Source organism: Fundulus heteroclitus, unplaced genomic scaffold (assembly GCF_011125445.2).
Source record: "Fundulus heteroclitus isolate FHET01 unplaced genomic scaffold, MU-UCD_Fhet_4.1 scaffold_169, whole genome shotgun sequence".
NCBI lineage: Eukaryota > Metazoa > Chordata > Actinopteri > Cyprinodontiformes > Fundulidae > Fundulus > Fundulus heteroclitus.
This window is the reverse complement of record NW_023396581.1, coordinates 70,096-90,497: the sequence shown is the minus strand read 5'-3', so window position 1 is coordinate 90,497 and position 20,402 is coordinate 70,096. Positions and strand designations below refer to the sequence as shown.

General features: G+C 39.4%; 1 protein-coding gene across 2 annotated transcripts in view; it reads left to right on the top strand.

Moving 5' to 3' along the window:
- tbx4 (T-box transcription factor 4) overlaps nucleotides 1-20,402 on the top strand; it is a 35,701-nt gene that overhangs the window by 5,106 nt on the left and 10,193 nt on the right. For both annotated transcript variants that reach the window (XM_036129431.1, XM_012878785.3), the window contains exons 2-5: nucleotides 1,991-2,136; nucleotides 2,453-2,547; nucleotides 15,076-15,195; nucleotides 17,110-17,257. In XM_036129431.1, coding sequence (XP_035985324.1) covers nucleotides 1,991-2,136; nucleotides 2,453-2,547; nucleotides 15,076-15,195; nucleotides 17,110-17,257 — 509 coding nt within the window. The remainder of the gene's footprint in view (nucleotides 1-1,990; nucleotides 2,137-2,452; nucleotides 2,548-15,075; nucleotides 15,196-17,109; nucleotides 17,258-20,402) is intronic.

Genomic DNA, 20,402 nt, shown 5'->3' with positions numbered 1-20,402 from the left:
TAGTGGATCGGTGAAAGGCCCGAATTCTGCCGGGCTGTTGCTGTGTCAGCCATTATCTTTATTAGCGTTCACAAATGTCTCCATTAGTTTAAACTGGGGGTTTCTGGCCCACACTCCTGGCTTAGAGTGGTTGTCCTGTGTTTCCAGAGCCGCTGTACCAACAGTCGGCCCTAAAGGAACAAACAACAGCAAGTTCTCAGGGACTGGGACACAGTAGCAGTGATTTACCAAGAACGCTCTGAGAGTTGTTGCATAGTGTTGGCATATTTGCTGGGTATTTTGTTTGATTGATAATATATAATATGTATGAGGTATAATAAGAGGATCAGTGAAAGTAATGGAAAGTTATCATGCAGCAGCTACAACATAATCACAAAGTCTAATTGTCATATAAAAATGTGTTTGGGGAAAAAAGAATTGAAACAATTTCTTTCTATTAGATCCTTAGTGTTTGTGTCCACACTCTGATCTGGAGACAGTTTGGGTCATGAAGAAGAGTGAAGATCAGTCTGCAGTGCCTCGCCGGTCACTGGCAGCTGCAGCTTTCTTCCAACAATCGTCAGGATTCAATATGTGAGCATTATAGCCATCTAGGCTCTGACCCAAAGATTCAGTAACAGATCAAACTGAAAGCTCTGTAAAAAGCTGGGTCTGTGCCCTGTGAAAAGCTGTTATCATATGGTGGGATTTCTTTCAGCATAGAAATAGAGAGGCCATGGCAGCTTTTGAAGTTTGAAAATTGTTAGTTATTTTGGGAGGGGGGGGGGGGGGGGGGTGGGGGTGGGGGGGTTGGGACGCCTCACCTGATGCACTGATTTTAACCAGACCAAACTGATAATGAAATAAAAGTTTCTCCTATGGGAAACTGAAGCTTTAGAGTTCAGTTTAGGTGTAAGAGATGAACATTTAAATAGTGATTGTGTCCTTTAGATATATTTTACTTTTTTTTATGAAGAACCAGGGTGTAGAAAGAACCGTGGGATAATTATTTAAAACCTCACTGTGTTCACTTTGAAAAGTAAACCTCTCTCTTATTTTACCCTAATATTTTTTTTTCTATATTAGGAGACATGAAATATTTTTCTCCATCCACAATTTTTAAAGGTTTTATATACTGATGTCACAGAGTCAAGAAAAAAAAAAACAAAACAAAAAAAAAAAAAAACGCATTTTTAATCAACTTGATAAAACAAAAGAAGGGAAATGTATGTTGAGTAAATTAACAGTTACTCTTTGAAAGCAAAACTCACGGCTGTTTATATACAGTTTCTAATATTAAGAGTTTTGGGACTCCAACACCCACATTTGATGTGCTGGTTTGTTTGGAGGAGACATTTGCACGGAAGAAAAAGACAGAAACGATTAGTAAGCTATTCAGAACACGTTTTCATAACGTCTCGGGTCATCACTAAACTGTAAAAATTATTGTTAATGTTTAAATCCAAATTTTGAATTTTATTTTTTATTTTTAAAGGTACATTTACAAAATAAATATACACAAGTGCAAATCCGAGTATGTTATTTATTGAGAATAAATCATTTATTGACAAAGGAAAAAAACTGCAAACAACAGTAAAAATTGTTTTTCCATTTGCATTTCATGGTATTTACTCAGAAACACAGATTTGAGTTGAACAAACACACCGGTGTTTCTGTACAAAGATCTGGTGAGTGAAAACATTAGAGCCTGAAAACATAAATTCTGGGTGTAGATTACTGAGGAAGCTGCTGTTTCACACACTGCTCCCAGTGCAAAGCTAGTTCTTCGGTCACTGATCGAGCCCCAAACGCACCTTTCCTCTTAAATCCAATCTCGATATGAGCAGAGCAGGCGGTGTCGGTGGGGCGATCAGGAAGCTGAAAGGAGAGCGGCCATTCTTTGTGAAAAGAGTCCCGTTTCAGGTCTGCTGCACCATGACCCCTCCTTGGACCCCCTGAGCTATCTGCTCGCTGATAAGTCTGACAGCTGAGTATTTCTGTAATGCTGCAGAGATGCTGCAGGAGAAGGCTTCAGCTGTGACGGATGAGCGTGTGAGCCGGGTCCAGGCCGGTGGGGAGACGGATCTTTTTCCAGAGCGGTCACAACTTGGCCCGTCCTCAGCTCCCAGCGCTCCCAACGCCGCTGGGCCTGAACAGGTACGCACGCAAGCTGCTGGCAGACAACTTCAATAAAGATACAGTTATTTTTCATTGACAGCCAACGGGTCTTTTAATTAGAAATATTTAAACTTGTTGGCAGTACAAACAGCACCAAAAGTCAACTTGTTATCCCTTCAATTCTACCGGTAATTATTCATTTAACAATGCACCCGTCTCTGCAACGCTAGACTGTGTTTTTATTTTTATTAATATTCAGAATACTTTAGTTACTCATTGTTCATATGTTGATGTGTAAAACGCAGCTGGAATGAATGGTTTGAATTACGCAGAGGGATTTGATGTACTCTTTCAGAACATTGAGAACATTAAGGTGGTCCTTCATGAGAGGGAGCTGTGGAAGAGGTTCCACGAGGCTGGAACTGAGATGATCATCACCAAAGCTGGAAGGTCAGTCCTCATGTTCTGTGTTTTTGTTTTACTACACGGCTGAACCTGCCAGGTTAGGGGGACGAAGCCCATTTTTAGGGGTCCAGATTTGGCCTTTGGACATTCTGACGAGAAGCTTCAGGTTACTGTCCTGAATCTGAAGTCACTGGAGACTTATTCACTAAAGGGGTTTGCTGTGTGTGTGTGTGTGTGTGTGTGTGTGTGTGTGTGTGTGTGTGTGTGTGAGACAGAGACCTTTCTGGAAAAATAGTTTACTCTCGGTAGAACTAAAGCTTACAAATGACAACACCTTCTTGCAACGGTTTATAATTGATGATCTTTTCATTTCATTTGAAAAGAACTGTTAAGGTATTAAAATGTTATTTCATTTCAGGATCAAAAGGTCCGACTTTGGAGAAATGTTAAGTAATGTTCAGTAGTACTATCTAATTCAAACTTTTGTTGAATTATTAAAAAAAAAATTATACAGTAAAATTGAACTTCTAAAGCAACCTAAAACTAAAGTTGGAGTGGTCCAGCCGATTTAGAGATGTACCCAGACAGTGTATTTAGTGGCAGGGCACCTCAGAACTACATATAGCTACACCGTCAGAATTCTAGAAGATTATTTCCCAGGGCCAAGAAGCCATCATGAAAGAAACATTAATGAGTAATAAATAGTGATACAGTCCCTTTAAAAGTCTGAACTGAGAAGATGAATTTCTCTACACGTCAGCAGGAACTTGGTGAATGTTTTATGTGCCGAAAGTTGCTCACATTCTTCAGCGTTTGTGGAAAATAGTGGGAAGTTTAGTTAAAGTCTCTGAAAAGGAAAAAAATGATACCTTTCTGCAGCCACTTGTGTGGACAGCTAAAATTAACGCAGAGCCGTTTTATCTTTCAAGAGGAGACAGAAAGTTTCTGTCACATCCATAATTGAAACCACAAATGACTGCTGGCCTGGTTGAATTTAATGCGGCCTGAGGATTATGTAGTGAAGCCTTTGGACATTAACCAGAGAATGAGAATACTCAAATTGACCTCTGCCTCTCATTCCTCACTGGATGATTTTTTTTCCAGTTAAAGTAAAAGGTCACCACATTTTTTCCTTAATGCTTCATAACTATAGAAGATAGGCTTTCTCTTGCCCAGCTGATAAAGTGGTTTCTGAAGACTTAAAGCCCTTTGAAGAACTATTAAGTGATGCAGTGCTGGGAGGCCTTCTGGGTTTACCTGCAGCCGGGTGGAGGCCAGACTGCAGCTGACGGGCCCTGGCTGCCTTTGCCTGGCCGTATCTTCCAGGTGGATTTAAAAGTTGTCAAAGAAAAACTGATTTTACATTTAAAACCTTTTCTGATTAGTGTGGGTGGAACAAGCCCGATAACGTAAAATTGGAATCGGTTTGCTCAGTTACCTTCCGAGAAGAATCTGTACGACTGGACCTGATGATATTTCTGTGTAGGAACAGATTCTGTTTGTCTTGTAAAGTGCCCTGAGATTAGAGTTCTAACTGGCCCTATATAAATAGACTGAACTGAACTTATTATAGCTATCTAGACTGATTTAGATTACATTGTCTTGCAAAAATATCCACAGATGTTGAACTTGAACTCATCTTGCCATGTTACAGCCACAGACCGCAGTGGGTTTTATTGAGATTTTATGTGATAAAGCAACACACAGTAGCAGAAGAACAGTATAGTTTTCATGCATCCTTTGATACTCTTTCACTTTCACAACCCTTAATCAGTCTGCATGACTGTGTGTGGATCACTCACAAAGAATATAAAAAAATACATTGTGAGTTTGATGTTGCACAAATTTCTGATTGCTTGTAAAACCTAAAATTACATGCAAAGTATGACTTATTGTGAGCCATTTTTCTACTCTAGTAAAAAAATCCTAAGCAATGCTGTTTATGCTTGAGTTTAGAATACATGGTTTTATGAGGGTTTGATGGAAATATATTCAAATGCTTCAACAAAGCAGCTGAACCTTTCTGCTTGTAACGTTTACGAACTTTAGAAACAAAGTTGCCAATTGATTTTTTTTTCTCAGGGTAAGTAAAAGTAACGTAAAAGATACGTATGTTTGAGAAATGTAAGCCACTTGCACCTAGTTTTAGACACTAATAGACCCACGAATGGATTTATAATGTGCACCATGACAGAAAATGAGATCAGAGTAAAAGAGGGTGCTGGCTTGAGAATGCTATCCATGAAGTGTGAGGAGGGTCAGTGCAGAGGTGGTAGGGGAGGAAGGACAGACTCAGACCAACATCTTCAACATTTCTCCAACACCAGCTCAGTCCTTTTCCCAAACCGCACCAACTGGGTCCAGGACTTGTTATGATGAGTGTCAGTATTCAGGCAGAATCCTCCCTCTTCAAAGTACCCAGCGCAGATCTCCCCTCACTCTCCCTCTCTGTACACAGTCCGTCAAAGAGCAGCAGCAGGCTGATAAGAGAAATGCGGCACCCTCAGTAGGCCTGAGTTCTACGTTTGTATGGTTTAATCACCCCCACCTCGATACTTCTTTTGATCTGGCAGTGGTGGTGGAGATTCCCAGAGAAATAATGGATCACTGGAGGCCCTACACATGTTGGACAGTTGGGAGAAACAGCTGGCAGAGCACAGAAACACACACTGACACTGATATCACACATGTACTCTCCAACTGCCATTTGTCATGCTTCCCTTGAACTTAGTCACACCACCAAATATATCTACGGCCTCATATTGTCTGTCCTTAAAAATCAGTGGACTTTTCAACATATGTGTGTTAAACTGCCAACATCTCTCATCGTGTGTTCCTGTAGAAGCACTGCAGTGAAATCAGAATGCTCTGAAAGGGAAAGAAGGTTTTCAATAGGATATGAAAAACAGCGAGAAACAGCTTTAATCTCCAAGTTTGTGCACAAAATTAAGGAATTTGACTTCAGTTCCACATTGCTCTTAATGAAGACATTTTCAATATAAATGTACAGGGAAATATTTTCTTCTGTAGAATTGTATCCATACGGTGGTTTTACAAAAGATGAAGGTATGGTTGGATTGGTGCGAGAGACAGCCTGGGGGAACGTTTTGTAAAAAGTGCTCTATTGGGTTGACCTGAAGGTAAAAGTCTAAAGAGTTTGTGAGCAGGGTGTGTGCAGGATGTGTGGGGTCTGCAGATATGTTAGCTCCCCTATTCCTGACCCTAGACCTGCACAAGTCCTGGATGGAGGGAAGGTCAGCAGACATAAGATCCTCTCAGCAGAACTACTTGTACGTTGGAGTTTGGACCTGCCTGTTTTGTGGATGAGCCAGACCACATAGTGATGGACGAACAACAATGGACTGAATAACTGCAATGTAGAAGATGAACAACAAGTCCTGTGGAAGGTTGTACGTCTTGAGTTGCCACAGGAAGTCCAGTATATGCTGGGCCATCTTCCAAGCAGTGTCATGTGTGAGGATCAGCACAGTTCTGGAGAAAGGATGGTTCCTAGGAACCTGAAGTGATCCACAGCATATCTCTTGTTGAGGATGGCGAGTGGAGTAAGTGAGGGAAGTGGTCTGGAAAGTCCATCATTATCTCCACTGTCCACCAGTGGACCGGCTGTCCACCAGTGGACCAGCCAACCCATCTACTGTCTATGCAGACTGGTCAAAATTCGGAATCAGGCCAACAACAGCAGTGTCAAACTTTGCTTCCATATCTTGACCTGACAAAATATTTGGCTGCTCTACCTTGCAAAAGATCTTCACATCTATCAGACTGTGAGAACATCTCTTGTCTACGTCCCTCTGCATTAGATGCTTTCATTTTCTTATCATATTTAGTTCTGCTCCTTAGTCATTCTAAAACTTAAATTTTCCCCTGGTGAAGCCATTCTTTGTGCATTTAGACATATGTTTGGGCTCACTGTGGTCCTGAAAAGTATAACTCCTCTTCATCTTCACCTTTCTTGTTGACTTCTGAAGATTTTGGGTCAAACGGGACAGATATTCAGAACTGTTCATGATACTATCCACCTTGACACAGACGCACCTCAGAGCGTGATGTTGTCAGCATCAACTGGTTAGTGCTGTGTTTAGTTTTGTGTCAAACCTCCCGTTTGATATTATGACCTAAAGTTTGGTTTCATCAAACCATAACACAGTCTCCCACAAGGTTATGGGAGATTTTAGGCAGTCCTGGACATTTTTTATGGAAGAAAATGCTTCTTTTTAGGCAACCTTTTAGTATTGGTTAGAACACAACCAATACTAAAACATACATTTTTAATTTACATTGGAAAATAATTTTTGTCCCCTCAATAGTCAATTGAAACATCTGTAAAATGTTAATATTACTTGTAGTCAGTAGAAATATGTTGGTGAAATGTTAACATTTTCTTTATTATACAATACAATCCAAATATATTATTACAATACAATAAGATCTTTTTGATCTTTTGTCACCTCTCCAAGCTATGGTGTTGGCTAAAGGAGGTTAGGTCAGCTGAGACCTACATCAGGTTAGACTGAAGCTTCCTGATGTTCATTAAACATGACTGTTATGTTAAATTGGTATCTCTAAATTGTTCTCTGAGTCTTTGTGTTTCCCTGTGATGGATTGGTGACATGTCCAAGGTGTACCTGCCTCTTGCCCTATAACCACTGGAGATAGGCACCTGCCCAACCGCAAGGATAAGCAGATATAGATAACGAATGGACTGTATAATCACATTAAGAGTTGAAGTTTGCTGAAATTTTGCTAAAAGAAAATTTGCTGACTAATGGAGGCCTCAGGATTCGTTTGGCAAAAAATTAGTTTCATATTGTTTTACTATTAAATTCATTAAACGACTGATCTGCATTTTTTTTTTTTTTTGCCAGGCTTAACTGAGTCACTCCCCCTCCCCCTATTAGGCATTATGACCATATTCTCCAAATCCAGGGCCCACATGTCTTGACACAAGTCTCCATCTGCTCTGTCTGTGTGGTGTGAGTGGAGCCTGAGATGAGCAAAGGTCTGTTTTGAATGTTCCCCTAAGATTAACCTGTCTTTCAGTGGGGATGATAGCAGATCCGATCCGTCCCACTGATTGGATTTGAAGCCTCAGAGAGAGATTTAAATTACCTGCCCTCAATCCCTCTCCCCTCCCTCTGTCCAACGTGAGAGAATATTTACAGTAACATGATCAGCGATATAAGCCTTTGAAGATCAACAATCGCACCAATCGGGGGAGCTAGTATGAAGACGGGTTTCGTTGCGTTCCCATCCTCCCAGATCGGCATGCAAGTCTGCTCTGAGTGTGCTGTCCAGTGTTTGAACGCGTCGCTATGGGTAGTACCCGTGGATAAACTGCAGGCCTTACTGACTACAACCTCTTAAGCAACGACGAGCCAGCTGTTTAAACTGTCCGAGCTGGGCTGCCATTAAAAACCACTTAGGGTTTTATAAGAAGGCAGACAGGTCTTTGTGAAATTTCCTTTGGTGCAGATGGAACGAAAATGTTTTTGGTTTCCCAGAGAAGGTCACCAAATGTAGCTTCCTTCATGCGTTTTATAGGCCTGACTCTTGTATTAGCATATTCTGTCTCTTGGTCGTGAAGCACTAAACGGATAAGAGATAATCCCACACTTTCCCTGAAGTTTTTCAAAAGCAGTTGTAAAGTTAAAGGAGAAATGAAACGTGCCGTTTCATTTTCTTTACAAATAGAAATTTTAAAAGCTGTGCCGTGCATTTGTAATCATTGTAACACTTAATTATGCTTTGATATCGGCAGGTTTGTAGTTGTGCCATCCTCTCCAGTTGTAGATGATGGATTGGACAGAGCTCTTTGAGATGTTGAAGGCTTGTTTTATAATCTTACTTTTTATGCTTCTCCACAACCTTCTCCCAGACCTATTTGCTGGTTTCTTTGGGTCTTTATGATGCTGTTTGTTTTCAGTAATGTTCTCTAACAAACTTCAGATGCCCTCACACAGCAGCTGATTGGTACTGTACAATTTACACATGGAGAGCTGTTGGTTGCACTGGATTTTTGAGTAGAATGAAGGTGTCTGAATCCATAAGCATGTTACACTTTTCAGTTATTTTTTGTGTGTGTGTGTTTGTGTAAAAAAAATTTAAAACCATGTATCATTTTGCTTATTCTTTATAATTGGGCACTACTTTGTTCTGGTCTTCGAAAAACAAGCAAAAGAAAATAGTACAAATTAAAGCCAGTGAGGTTTCTGGTAGTAATATCTCATGGCTTTTTCAAAGAAATACTTAAACACTTTACAAAATATTTACAAAATGGATTCTGTTACATACTCATTATACTTATGTGTACAGAAGGCAGGCTGCATAAGGTATAAGGTGGAAGAACAGTAACTTTTCACTCTTTTTGCCTCTTTGCAACATTGCTCATCCAAATTGTTTTAACATCAACAAACGGCAAAATAATAAAATCTTCATCTGCACACTGAGTGATAGACATAGTCGACACACTGGTTTTCTGTCTCATCCTACAGACTCTGTTCAATAAGAAGGCAAAGCCTCCAGTGTATGTTCTTACCAGCTACAAAAAGACATTTCATAATAAGAAAACTAATATACGTTATTGTGTTACCATACAGTTTTAATTCAATTCAATTCAATTCAATTCAATTTTATTTATATAGCGCCAAATCATGAAACATGTCATCTCAAGGCACTTTACAAAGTCAAGTTCAATCATATTATACAGATTGGGTCAGATTATACAGATTGGTCAAAAATGTCCTATATAAGGAAACCAGTTGATTGCATCAAAGTCCCGACAAGCAGCATTCACTCCTGGGGAACCGTAGAGCCACAGGAAGAGTCATCTGCATTGTACATGGCTTTGCTGCAATCCCTCATACTGAGCAAGCATGAAGCGACAGTGGGAAGAAAAACCACCCATTAACGGGAAGGAAAACCTCCGGCAGAACCGGGCTCAGTATGAACGGTCATCTGCCTCGACCGACTGGGGTTACAGAAGACAGAACAGAGACACAACAAGAGAGACAAAAAAGCACAGAAGCACACATTGATCTAGTAATCTGTTCTACATTAGATGGTAGTAGCGGGTGAGCCGTCTTCTCTGGATGATGTCACAGTTAACAGAACGCCAGACCAGGTGTGCCTACTATGAAGAGAAAAGAGAGAGAACAGAAAGTTAAAGCAGAAATGACAACACATAATGCATAATTGAAGAACAGTAGAACTCAATAGAGTGAGAAAATTAGATCCTGATATACTCCAGTAGCCTAAGCCTATAGCAGTAAAACTATAAAGGTAGCTGAGAGTAACATGAGCCACTAATTATAATTTTTGTCAAAAAGAAAAGTTTTAAGCCTAGGCTTAAAAGTAGACAGGGTGTCTGCCTCACAGACCAAAACTGGGAGTTGGTTCCACAGGAGAGGAGCCTGATAGCTAAAGGATCTGCCTCCCATTCTACTTTTAGAGACTCTAGGAACCACCAGCAGACCTGATAACATTGTTTGGGTTTCTTAATTATTGCCCTTGATTTTTAGGATATGAAGCTTTATTCGGTTTATTTCTATTACAGTTTATTCAATAGTGGCAATTCACAACATATCTCAAAGCAATTTACAAAAATCAAAAGCAAATTAAATCAAATCACACAGACTCCAAATATATTACATACCTTCTATTGTGATCCTAGTTATTAGACAATTCAGTCCAGTTCAGTTTATTATTCAAATTAATTAAACTTTTTCTATCTAAGGAAACGCAGCAGATTCGAGAGTAGTAGAAGAATGTAGCAGGGCTTCGGAAAGTGGTCAGTATGTCATCCAGCAGCCTAACCCCCAAATTCCAAATCCTCCGTAAACGCTCCGTTCTATTCACGTATGTGCACGTTCGTCTGACAAAGCATCTACGTCATTTTAATTAATGAGAACCATTCCACATTCTACAGGACTACTCCGAACGTCACCGTCAGTGGAGAAGCTCTCCGTCAATCGGCGTCAAAATACGCAACAAGTCTATTTTCTGCTCCTTTCTGGTCCGTTGGACTCCAACCAGAGTGAAATGGCCCACTATTTTCTACTGAAATTTCTATAAAATAATGGTGAAGTGTGGGTTGAAATGTCTATTAACGTAAGCTAAAACACAATTTAATTATTTTAAATACAAAAACATATATGTTTTTGGAGGCGAAAGTACTCACCCGTGCTTGATGGAAGTAAAAATATGCCGAGTCGATGTATAATCAGCAACAGAAAACTTTTCAGACCCAACTATAAAGGTGTCTGCTCCACCCATCAATCCGTGGTGCACTCTGATCAGCACCTGGCGCACACAGAGTGGGACCATCGATTTATTATTATTTTATTTACTGTTCAACTTGGATTTTATTTTCTACGCTGCATAGATTTGCGAGGGAACAGTGACCACAGGGTTCATTCCTTGGGCTAATTCTCCTTACTATAACATGGGATTAATTTTCACTGTTATGCTGATGACACTCAGCTATATTTATCCATAAATCCCGATGAATCCAATTAATTACTTTGACAACATGCATGTCTCAATGACATCAAAGCCTGGATGACTTTAAATTTCCTGCTTTTAAATTTTGACAAGACAGAAGTTGTCATCTTTGGACCAGAGTCCTCAAAAAATAAACTTCTTAATCAATCACTTAATCTGGATGGCATTAACTTGGCCTCTAGTGATAAAGTAAAAAATCTTGGCGTTATTTTTGACCAAGACATGTCATTTAAAACCCATATTAAACAGGTTTTCAGAGTTTCCTTTTTTTCACCTCCTGAATATCTCCAAAATTAGAAACATTCTGTCCAGGAGTGATGCTGAAAAACTAGTCCATGCATTTGTTACTTCAAGGCTGGACTATTGTAATTCTTTACTATCAGGAAGTCCACAAAATGCAGTTCGAAGTCTTCAGCTGATCCAAAATGCTGCAGCAAGAGTTCTGATGAAAATCAACAAGAGGGATCATATTTCTCCAATTTTAGCTTCCCTTCATTGGCTTCCTGTTAAATCAACAATATATTAAAAAATTCTCATTCTCACATATAAAGCCCTTAATAATCAAGCTCCATCATATATCAGTAATCCAGATAATTTTGCTTTCAGACTGCAGGTCTGCAGGTGGTTCCTAGGGTCTCTAAAAGTAGAATGGGAGGCAGATCCTTTAGCTATCAGGCTCCTCTCCTGTGGAACCAACTCCCAGTTTTGGTCCGTGAGGCAGACACCCTGTCTACTTTTAAGACTAGGCTTAAAACTTTCCTTTTTGACAAAGCTTATTAGTTAGAGCGGCTTAGGTTACCCTGAGCTATCTCTTTAGTTATGCTTCTATAGGCTTAGGCTACTGGAGGATATCAGGGTCTATTTTTCTCACTCTGCTGAGTTCTCCTACTGTTCTCCAATTTGCATTATTTAATTTTTTTACTTTATGTTCTGTCTTTTTTTTCTTCATAGTAGATCTGCCGTTCTGTTAACCATCTGCTATTACCCTCTAACATAGAAAGGATGCCTGGATCAATGTGTGCTTCTGTGCTCTTTTTTGTCAAGGTATATGGCTGTTCACACCGAGCCTGTTTCTGCTGGAAGTTTCTTCCTGTTAAAGGGGAACTTTTCAAAACCATCGATGACTGTGCACTGTGGCTCTACATTCTTTCAGGAGGAGTGAACACTGCTTGTCAAGACGGATGCAATCTACTGGGCTTCCTTAGACAGGAAACTTTTTGACCAATCTGTCTGGATGATATGATTGAATTTGACTTTGTAAAGTGCCTTGAGGTGATGTATTGTGAACTGGTGCTCTATAAATAAAATTGAATTGTATTGAATTGAATTTAAGTCTGGTCCTAAAAGTAGACAGGGTGTCTGCCTCACTAAAACTAAAACTGGGAGTTGGTTCCTCAGGAAAGGAGCCCAAGAACTTAAATACCTGCCTCCTATTCTACTTTTAGAACCTCTAGGAACCACCAGTATAGCTGCAGTCTGAGAACAAAGTACTGTTAGGAACGTTTAGAAGAAACATATTTCATTTTCATATCATGGTGCTGTCATTTTACAGAGCGTCGTCTTTCCCATCAACCCTACAGCTGGCTCAGTGCTTATGTAAATGGCTGTGTCTGGTTCCAGTTCTAATTTCTCCTCTTAGATATAAAACATCTTTGGACATGCATTTTATTATATGTGGTATCTGACTGATTTCTGTTTGAGCTGGATGGAGAACCATGGATTGTTGAAGGGATTGAGCAACTGTACGATTGGATCTGAATGTGCTATCAATTATATCTGGGCTGAACAAGATAGCATTTAAAAATGAACAGCGGTTTAGTTTTTAGCTCTATAGTCCTAGAATGTCCGTGGTTTAAATCCCAGCCGGTGCCTTTCTATGTGGAGTTTGTGTTTTCTTATTAGGAGTTCTCCAGGTACTCCAGCTTCGTTCAGCTGTCCAAACCTGCTTGTTATGTTAACATGAGTCTCTAATTGCCCCTGGGTGTGAGTTTGTGTGTGCACAATTATCTGCCTGTTTCTGCATTGCTCTGTGATTGACTGGTGTCCAGTCCAGGAACTCCTGGAAGGCCTGAACAGGTAGCTCAAAGGAATTTATAATGGATAAATAAATTAATGTATTAACATGTAATTGAGCTAAATCTTTCAAAATTCAAGACCAGGGGCCCGTTCTTCGTACGTCACTAACTCAGTTAGCTGGATTTGATTGTTGACGATTTGGCATGATCTTGGATCGTTTGGTTCTTTGAAAGACATCCTGCACTTGTTGTCATAGCAACATGTGTGCCAGCTTAAGCCTGCTCGAGAGCAGGCTTATTTCATGTAAACAAGATTAGATCACGACTTTATAAGCAGAGGAGATAGGGAAGTCTGCCGTAGCCGTATCTTGTCCGTTTTTACGACAACAAATGTTGCGGAAGGTGCAACAATAATTTCAGAGCTTTTCAAATTAATCGCGTATTGCGCAATAGACAGGATCCTACAGAGCAGCGCGACAGTATAGCTGCAGTCTAGGGGGTCTTAGGGGTAGGAGTTTATAAGTTCTCACTTCTTCCTACCCCATTTTGAGCATGATATGTTAACTGAAACAAAACAAAAAATCTGTATTTTCTCTTCTTTCTTATGCACTTCTTGTTACTGTGCACTATTTTATTTTTATATTTGTATCATGTTCGAATAAATTTCATTTCATTTCATTTCATTTCATTTCAGTAGAGAGATTTTTCTTGGTGGCTGTTATAAACAGACAAACACATCATTTAACAGTGGCTTTTAAAGAGGAAAAAGTGGTGTTAGAGCCATAAATAGAAAATATTTAAGTTATTTGTATGATGGTTTGCTTTTTATATTTGTCATATTCAGTAAGAAGATTTGTTCAGGCCATTGTAAGTTCAGTTTTACTTTGAAAGGCTCGCTTCCTTTTTGAGTCGTATATTGTATTAGAAAAAAACATGGATGGATTATCTAGACACGGAGCAATACAGTTTTACCGTGTAAACTGTGTATGACTTGGAAAAGCAAAAACTTAATTTTTTATAGATAAAGAATGTTTTGTTAAAATTCCCAGTTTGCACGCGTCCTTTACTTCCAGTGTCTAAGGAATGACACCGATCTGTTGGATCTGTTGCCATAACAACTGACTTTTTAAAATAAAGTATAATAATTAAAGGCTACCATTTTGTAGAATATTCTTGTATTTCACTTTTACTTGTCCCCATGTTCTAGTGGGTCCTGTGGAGGCTCTGATATAAAAGAACAAAGTAAATATTAAATTATTAAATGCAAAAATTCATACTGTAGAAAGTGACAGAAACATCTAACATGGACAGCACTTATGCATTTTATTTGTCTATTTTTTGCCAGCTCTCTCTCCTGGCTTTAGCAGACTTTGAGGTGTTCCCTGTCGTTTTATTTAATCACTCAAATTCGGCATAACCTTCCATTAAAAGCTCGTGTTCTGCTTGGGAGAAAAACTGTGGGCGTTCTTTGCTGAACAGCCAATAGCAGCGCTGCTGATCAATGTTTCTACTATCGATACATTTCCCCTTTTAAACAAACGCATGAACGCGCAGTTGTCTCAGATAACTCAATCCAGCCATACTAATCGTAAACAACAGGTGTGTTGGAAGAACCCAATTAGCCGGATCATGATCAGACGGATGAAATCATCTTGGATGTGTCATTTGATCTTGGATGTTTTAAGCAACGTACGAAGAACGGACCCCAGATATTAGATGGCCTGAATACCAATTGTTGTTTTTTGTAGATTTTTCGCAGCTCTAGTGGCTCACTTTTTAACACAGTAGGCTGACAGGAAGGGGGGGTGGGACATGCAGCAATAGGACAGCGGGTCAGAGTCAAACCCAGGGCGACCGCATCGAGGACTAAGGCCTCCGTACATGGATCCTACCCACTACGCCACCTGCGTGCCCAGCCTTGATACCAGTTTAGATTAAATGATTTCTGTGGTTGAAGTTGGATCATTTAGGAAGTTTTTATACTGTTAAACAGAAGTGAATGTGCATCTAATGATCCACCTTTTAATTTCTTCAACAGGAGGATGTTTCCCAGCTACAAGGTTAAAGTGAGTGGCATGAACCCCAAGACTAAATACATCCTTCTCATTGACATTGTCCCAGCTGATGACCACCGCTACAAATTCTGTGACAACAAGTGGTAAGACTGTTAGAACAGAAATCCTCCCAGCAAACAGTTGATCAATTAAAAAAAACAAATGTAAGAGTTATGTAAAAAAAAAACCATTTAAATTAATAACTCCCTAAAACAGTAAATTCATTTTTCATTAAATGGTCTAACATTTTTGTATATATATATATATATATATATATATATATATATATATATATATATATATATATATATATATATATATATATATATAATCTTAACTCAATGGAGAACTTGTTCTCATTACCACCATTATTAAGTTAGTATAAGAACCAAGTTGATTAAATGGAAGCAATAACTCAGTCCAAGCTCTCTGAATGAAAAAGATAAAGAAGACTAGATCATGATTAGAAGCTGGATATTCCATTTTTGGTAGGTTTTAGTTCCTTTTGTGCCCCTGGCATTACTCTTCATCTACTGTTTGTCATATTTACAAAAAAAATCAAGTCCTTTTATGCATTGACAACATGTCACATGGTATTTTGCCACTGATTCTTTTCCCAGTTACTGTATTTACCTCTTTGATCATTCAAGTCTAGTAGCAAACCTTCTAATTCAATTCAACTTTATTTATATGGTGCCAATTCACAACACATGTCATCTCAAGGCACTTTACAAAGTCAAATTCAATCATATCATCCAGACAGATTGGTCAAAAAGTTTCCTATCTAAGGAAACCCAGCAGATTGCATCTAGAGCTTGACAATCTGCATTCACTCCTCATGAAAGAGCGTAGAGTCAGATTGGACAGTCTGGATTGTCGATGGCTTTGCAGCAATCCCTCACACTGAGAATGCATGATTAATAATTTCCTGTACTTACTTACTAATATAAATGATGCACATTACGTTTCCTCTAAAGAACATCCATTCATCCGTCACCTACACTGCTTATCCATGCAGGGTTGCTGGTGCCCGTCATTGGGCGAGAGGCAGGGTACACCCTGTACAGGTCACCAGTCCAACACAGACACACAGAACAAACAACCATGCACACATCTAAGGGCAATTTAGAAAGGCCGATGGACCTAATAGTCATGCTTTTGGACTGTGGGAGGAAATGGCTCAAGGGAACCTACACATGCAGAGAGAGCCCAGGTTGGGATTGGAACCCATAACCTTCTTGCTGCAAGGCAGTGCTCTAAAAAACATGCCCCAAAAACACTAAAAACACAAAATGTTCAGGTGACTTATAATATTTACTTCCTGCTTGAAACAGTTTACATCCAATCATAACTGTAAAAAAAACATTTTCCTACAGGACGCTGGCAAAACGATTAAGAAGAAAAGAGAGAAGTTCCTTGATGGGCTCTTGTTGTTCATAGTGCACTGAACAGCTAACATTATACCGCCACATACAGAATGGTAAAATATATACAAACTGAAAAAGATTAAAAAAGACAGGAAATCTTTCAAAGACTGTTAATGTTACATAACAACACCAAGTAATACATACTTGAGAAACCGAAGGACTGCTTTATTTCACGTACTAGCCATTTGCACTGTCAATTAGAACCGATTTTGGGAGTGAATATTGTAAACTCCAGTAATTTTTAAAAGTAGGATGTTAAATTTGAAGGAAAAAGACCAAGAATAGCTTTGTAAAATAGGAAATGCCAAAACTAGTTTTGACTCACACAAAGTCTACTGAACGGTATTGAAGGATTGTAGGAGCTGGTGAAGCATCTGATGAGGTGAAGCTCTAAGACTACATCACAGTATCATCTGTATGAAAAGGATTACTCCTGTTCATGTTAACCACAATAGTGCATATTTTCTCCATAATAAAAAAGGCGGTCATATATTTTGATAAACTGTATTCTTACATCCCTTTCTGTGAAACCAATATCTGCCTAAGTTTTGGGTTTCTATCCACAACACATCTGTCTAAATCTGTTTTCAGGATGGTGGCTGGAAAGGCTGAGCCTGCAATGCCAGGTAGACTCTATGTGCATCCGGATTCCCCTGCCACAGGAGCTCATTGGATGCGGCAATTGGTGTCATTTCAGAAGCTAAAACTGACAAATAATCACCTGGACCCGTTCGGACATGTGAGTACCTATCATGGAATAGTCGGGTCATAAAAAAGTTCTACATGTATCTCTCAGCTTAGTGAGTTCTGGTGAACCAAATGTTGACTCAACACCAAGAGACATGCAGATCAAAAACAAAATTACAATTAAAATGAATCTTGACAATGTAACAATCTCTAAAATTAGTTTTAATATTAAGGCACAATGTTAAGGATGTTAACATTAGTCAACAGCTAACAAACATTCTCAATTATTTCTTTCCCTGGCAAGCACAAAAGTTAATTCTTCTGTGCCACATTGCATCTGGTTGGGCCTCTGTGTCTGCTGCTCTCTTTTCTCTCCATCATCTGTTCACTTCTTCTATCTTCTTCTGCAAGAAAAACAATGACATTTGTACTTAATAACAACAGAAAGTATTGCATTGTTTCACTCAGGACATTTTCACACAAATGTCATCCACTGTGGTGCTGTATTTTTCCATACTCAGAAATATGAAACTTTTCATGCTCTGAATTATTTGATTATAGACATGGAGGATCAAACACGTCATGTTTTTTATTACTTAACAATACATTTCTTTCCTTCTCTTTTCTGCCGCTTTTGCAGTTTTTCTTTCTCTCGTTTACTGTTTTCCTGATTTAACTCAGGTAAACAAAAAGCAAACAAAAAATATTGTCCATTTTCTTCTTGGACCGCGCAAATCTGGACACTTTTTTTAAATTAATATTTTAAGCCTGGCAACCACTCTACATATTTAGGGGCTTATTGGTTGATTTATTTATGATGCAGGGGATTTTCACAAATGGTCTCCTTTACATTCACTTTGTTTGTTAGCCTTAGCTGTCTAGGCTAGTGCTATCAGCCTGCTAAAAAAGCACAAGCAGCTTTGATTCAAACTTACCAGTCTGATGATAATGTCATGAACATGTATCCAGGATACAGGGTTGAAAATGAGGTCTGGTCGTCTCATGGTTGCTATCCAGGCTCCATTTGGCATCTCTTCAGTGTTCCTGAGCGGATGAAGGCTGTTTCCCGATGCCCATGTCTCCCACATAGCAGTACGATTATCAGAGAGCTTTCAACCAATAAAACAGGGATGAGTTCCCACTTCCGTACAACTCCTCTCTGATTGGTCATAGCGCTGCGCCTGTGTTACATTCACGGAAGCTGGGAAATTACAAAACTCCCTTCTTTAATATTAGAGGGAGGCTCAGTTAATGGAATCGTCTTATTTTTGGGTGAAAAAAAGATCCGGGGCTTCATGAGAATCATTCAGGGCTAGGCCCAGGTCAGGCGACGACGCTGCCAGCGTCCATCTATGAAACATACCAAATGGGAACGACTGTGCAGAGCAGGAGCCAGGACAGATCTGCCACAACTGTGTGACAACTGTGTGACAACTGTGTGACAGTGAACAAAGGAAAACAGAAAAGTTAGAAGTAAAACAAACCCTCAAGGAGGATGAATACCTAAAATCCCAAAACATTCTATGCTATCTGAGACATCATCCAGGGAAGACAGCTCACCAGCTAGATTTGATGATAACATCTAATATAGAACAGATTACTGGATCAATGTGAGCTTCTGTGCTTTTTTGTCTCTCTTGTTGTGTCTCTGTTCTGTCTTCTGTAACCCCAGTCGGTCGAGGCAGATGACCGTTCATACTGAGCCTGGTTCTGCTGGAGGTTTTTCCTTCCCGCTAATGGGTGGTTTTTCTTCCCACTGTCGCTTCATGCTTGCTCAGTATGAGGGATTGCAGCAAAGCCATGTACAATGCAGATGACTCTCCCTGTGGCTCTACGCTTCTCCAGGAGTGAATGCTGCTTGTCGGGAATTTGATGCAACCAACTGGTTTCCTTATATAGGACATTTTTGACCAATCTGAATAATCTGATTGATTTTGACTTTGTAAAGTGCCTTGAGATGACATGTTTCATGAATTGGCGCTATATAAATAAAATTTAATTGAATTCAAAATATGTGAGCACATAAAAAAATTACAAAAACAATTGAATATGATGTTGATATTGTAGGTTTTGCTTACTGAGGACCATGCCTTGACCTCCACTGATTTTCAACCCTTTCTATGGCCTTACTCAGACCATAATACTATACCACTACATACCTAACCCTAACCCAAACCTAATTGACACCTTAATCCTTAACCTAACCTCTAGCCCAGAAAAGGCCAGGACCAAAAAAAGTCCTTACTTGTTCTTACTCAGCTGCAAGTACAAGTACACACACACAAAATCATATTTTGTTTTATTTCAGATGAGACAGTGCATATTAATAAACATGAGTTCACATGTAAATGTAAACTTTACATGTAAAGTCCACATGTAAATATGCCAGAGTTAGCCATGGAGGCTAGTTTTCTGTGGTCCCAGGGCAGGTTTATTTTTAAAAACAGGACAGGCCACATTTATTAAAACAACTGAAACAGACAATAGCAATACGCAAGACACAGTACATCAAGCAGGCAAAAACGGAGCATACATCGCAGACACCAAGACAGACAGTTCAGACACAAAATTACATTGTTCTAGATTTAAAAATCTGTCTGAGTCATTTTCAAAATCAGTCTGCAGTGTTTGAATAGAAACAAACAACGGGCCCAAAGAAACCCAGGAGAAGACCAAGACCTCATTAACATGGAAATGAACAAGCTACAGCTATTTGCTCAAATCTGTCTATTAATAGATTTTAAAAGCACAATCAAAAAAAATGTCAAGCCATTTTTTTGTCCGGTTGCTTTAGAATAAAGAAAACCAAATGGTCATACAAGACATTTCTGACAGCCCGATGTGTATACTATATATCCTAATATTGCCAGACAGATAGATGCATAGGCAGCAGCATGATGGAGGGGTTTCCATAAGCTGAGTTCTGAGTGATGGAATGGAACAAGTGAATGAGAGCTAAGAGACAAAGAATGGAGCGATTTAGAGGAGAGTGCATTTGGAGGTGAAGAGTGTGACTGTGGCAGCTCTCCCCAGGGGAACTCTGGGATAGCTTGTCTGAAGCCATCCCATCAATGGGCGGGCTCATTAGGTTCATAACCTCTCAGATCAGTGGTGGAGCCTGTTGTCGCGTTGAGTTGAGTGCCTGGGCAGTGATAAGGGCGAGTAATGAGGACAGAAGAAGTTAGAGGCCAAGCAGG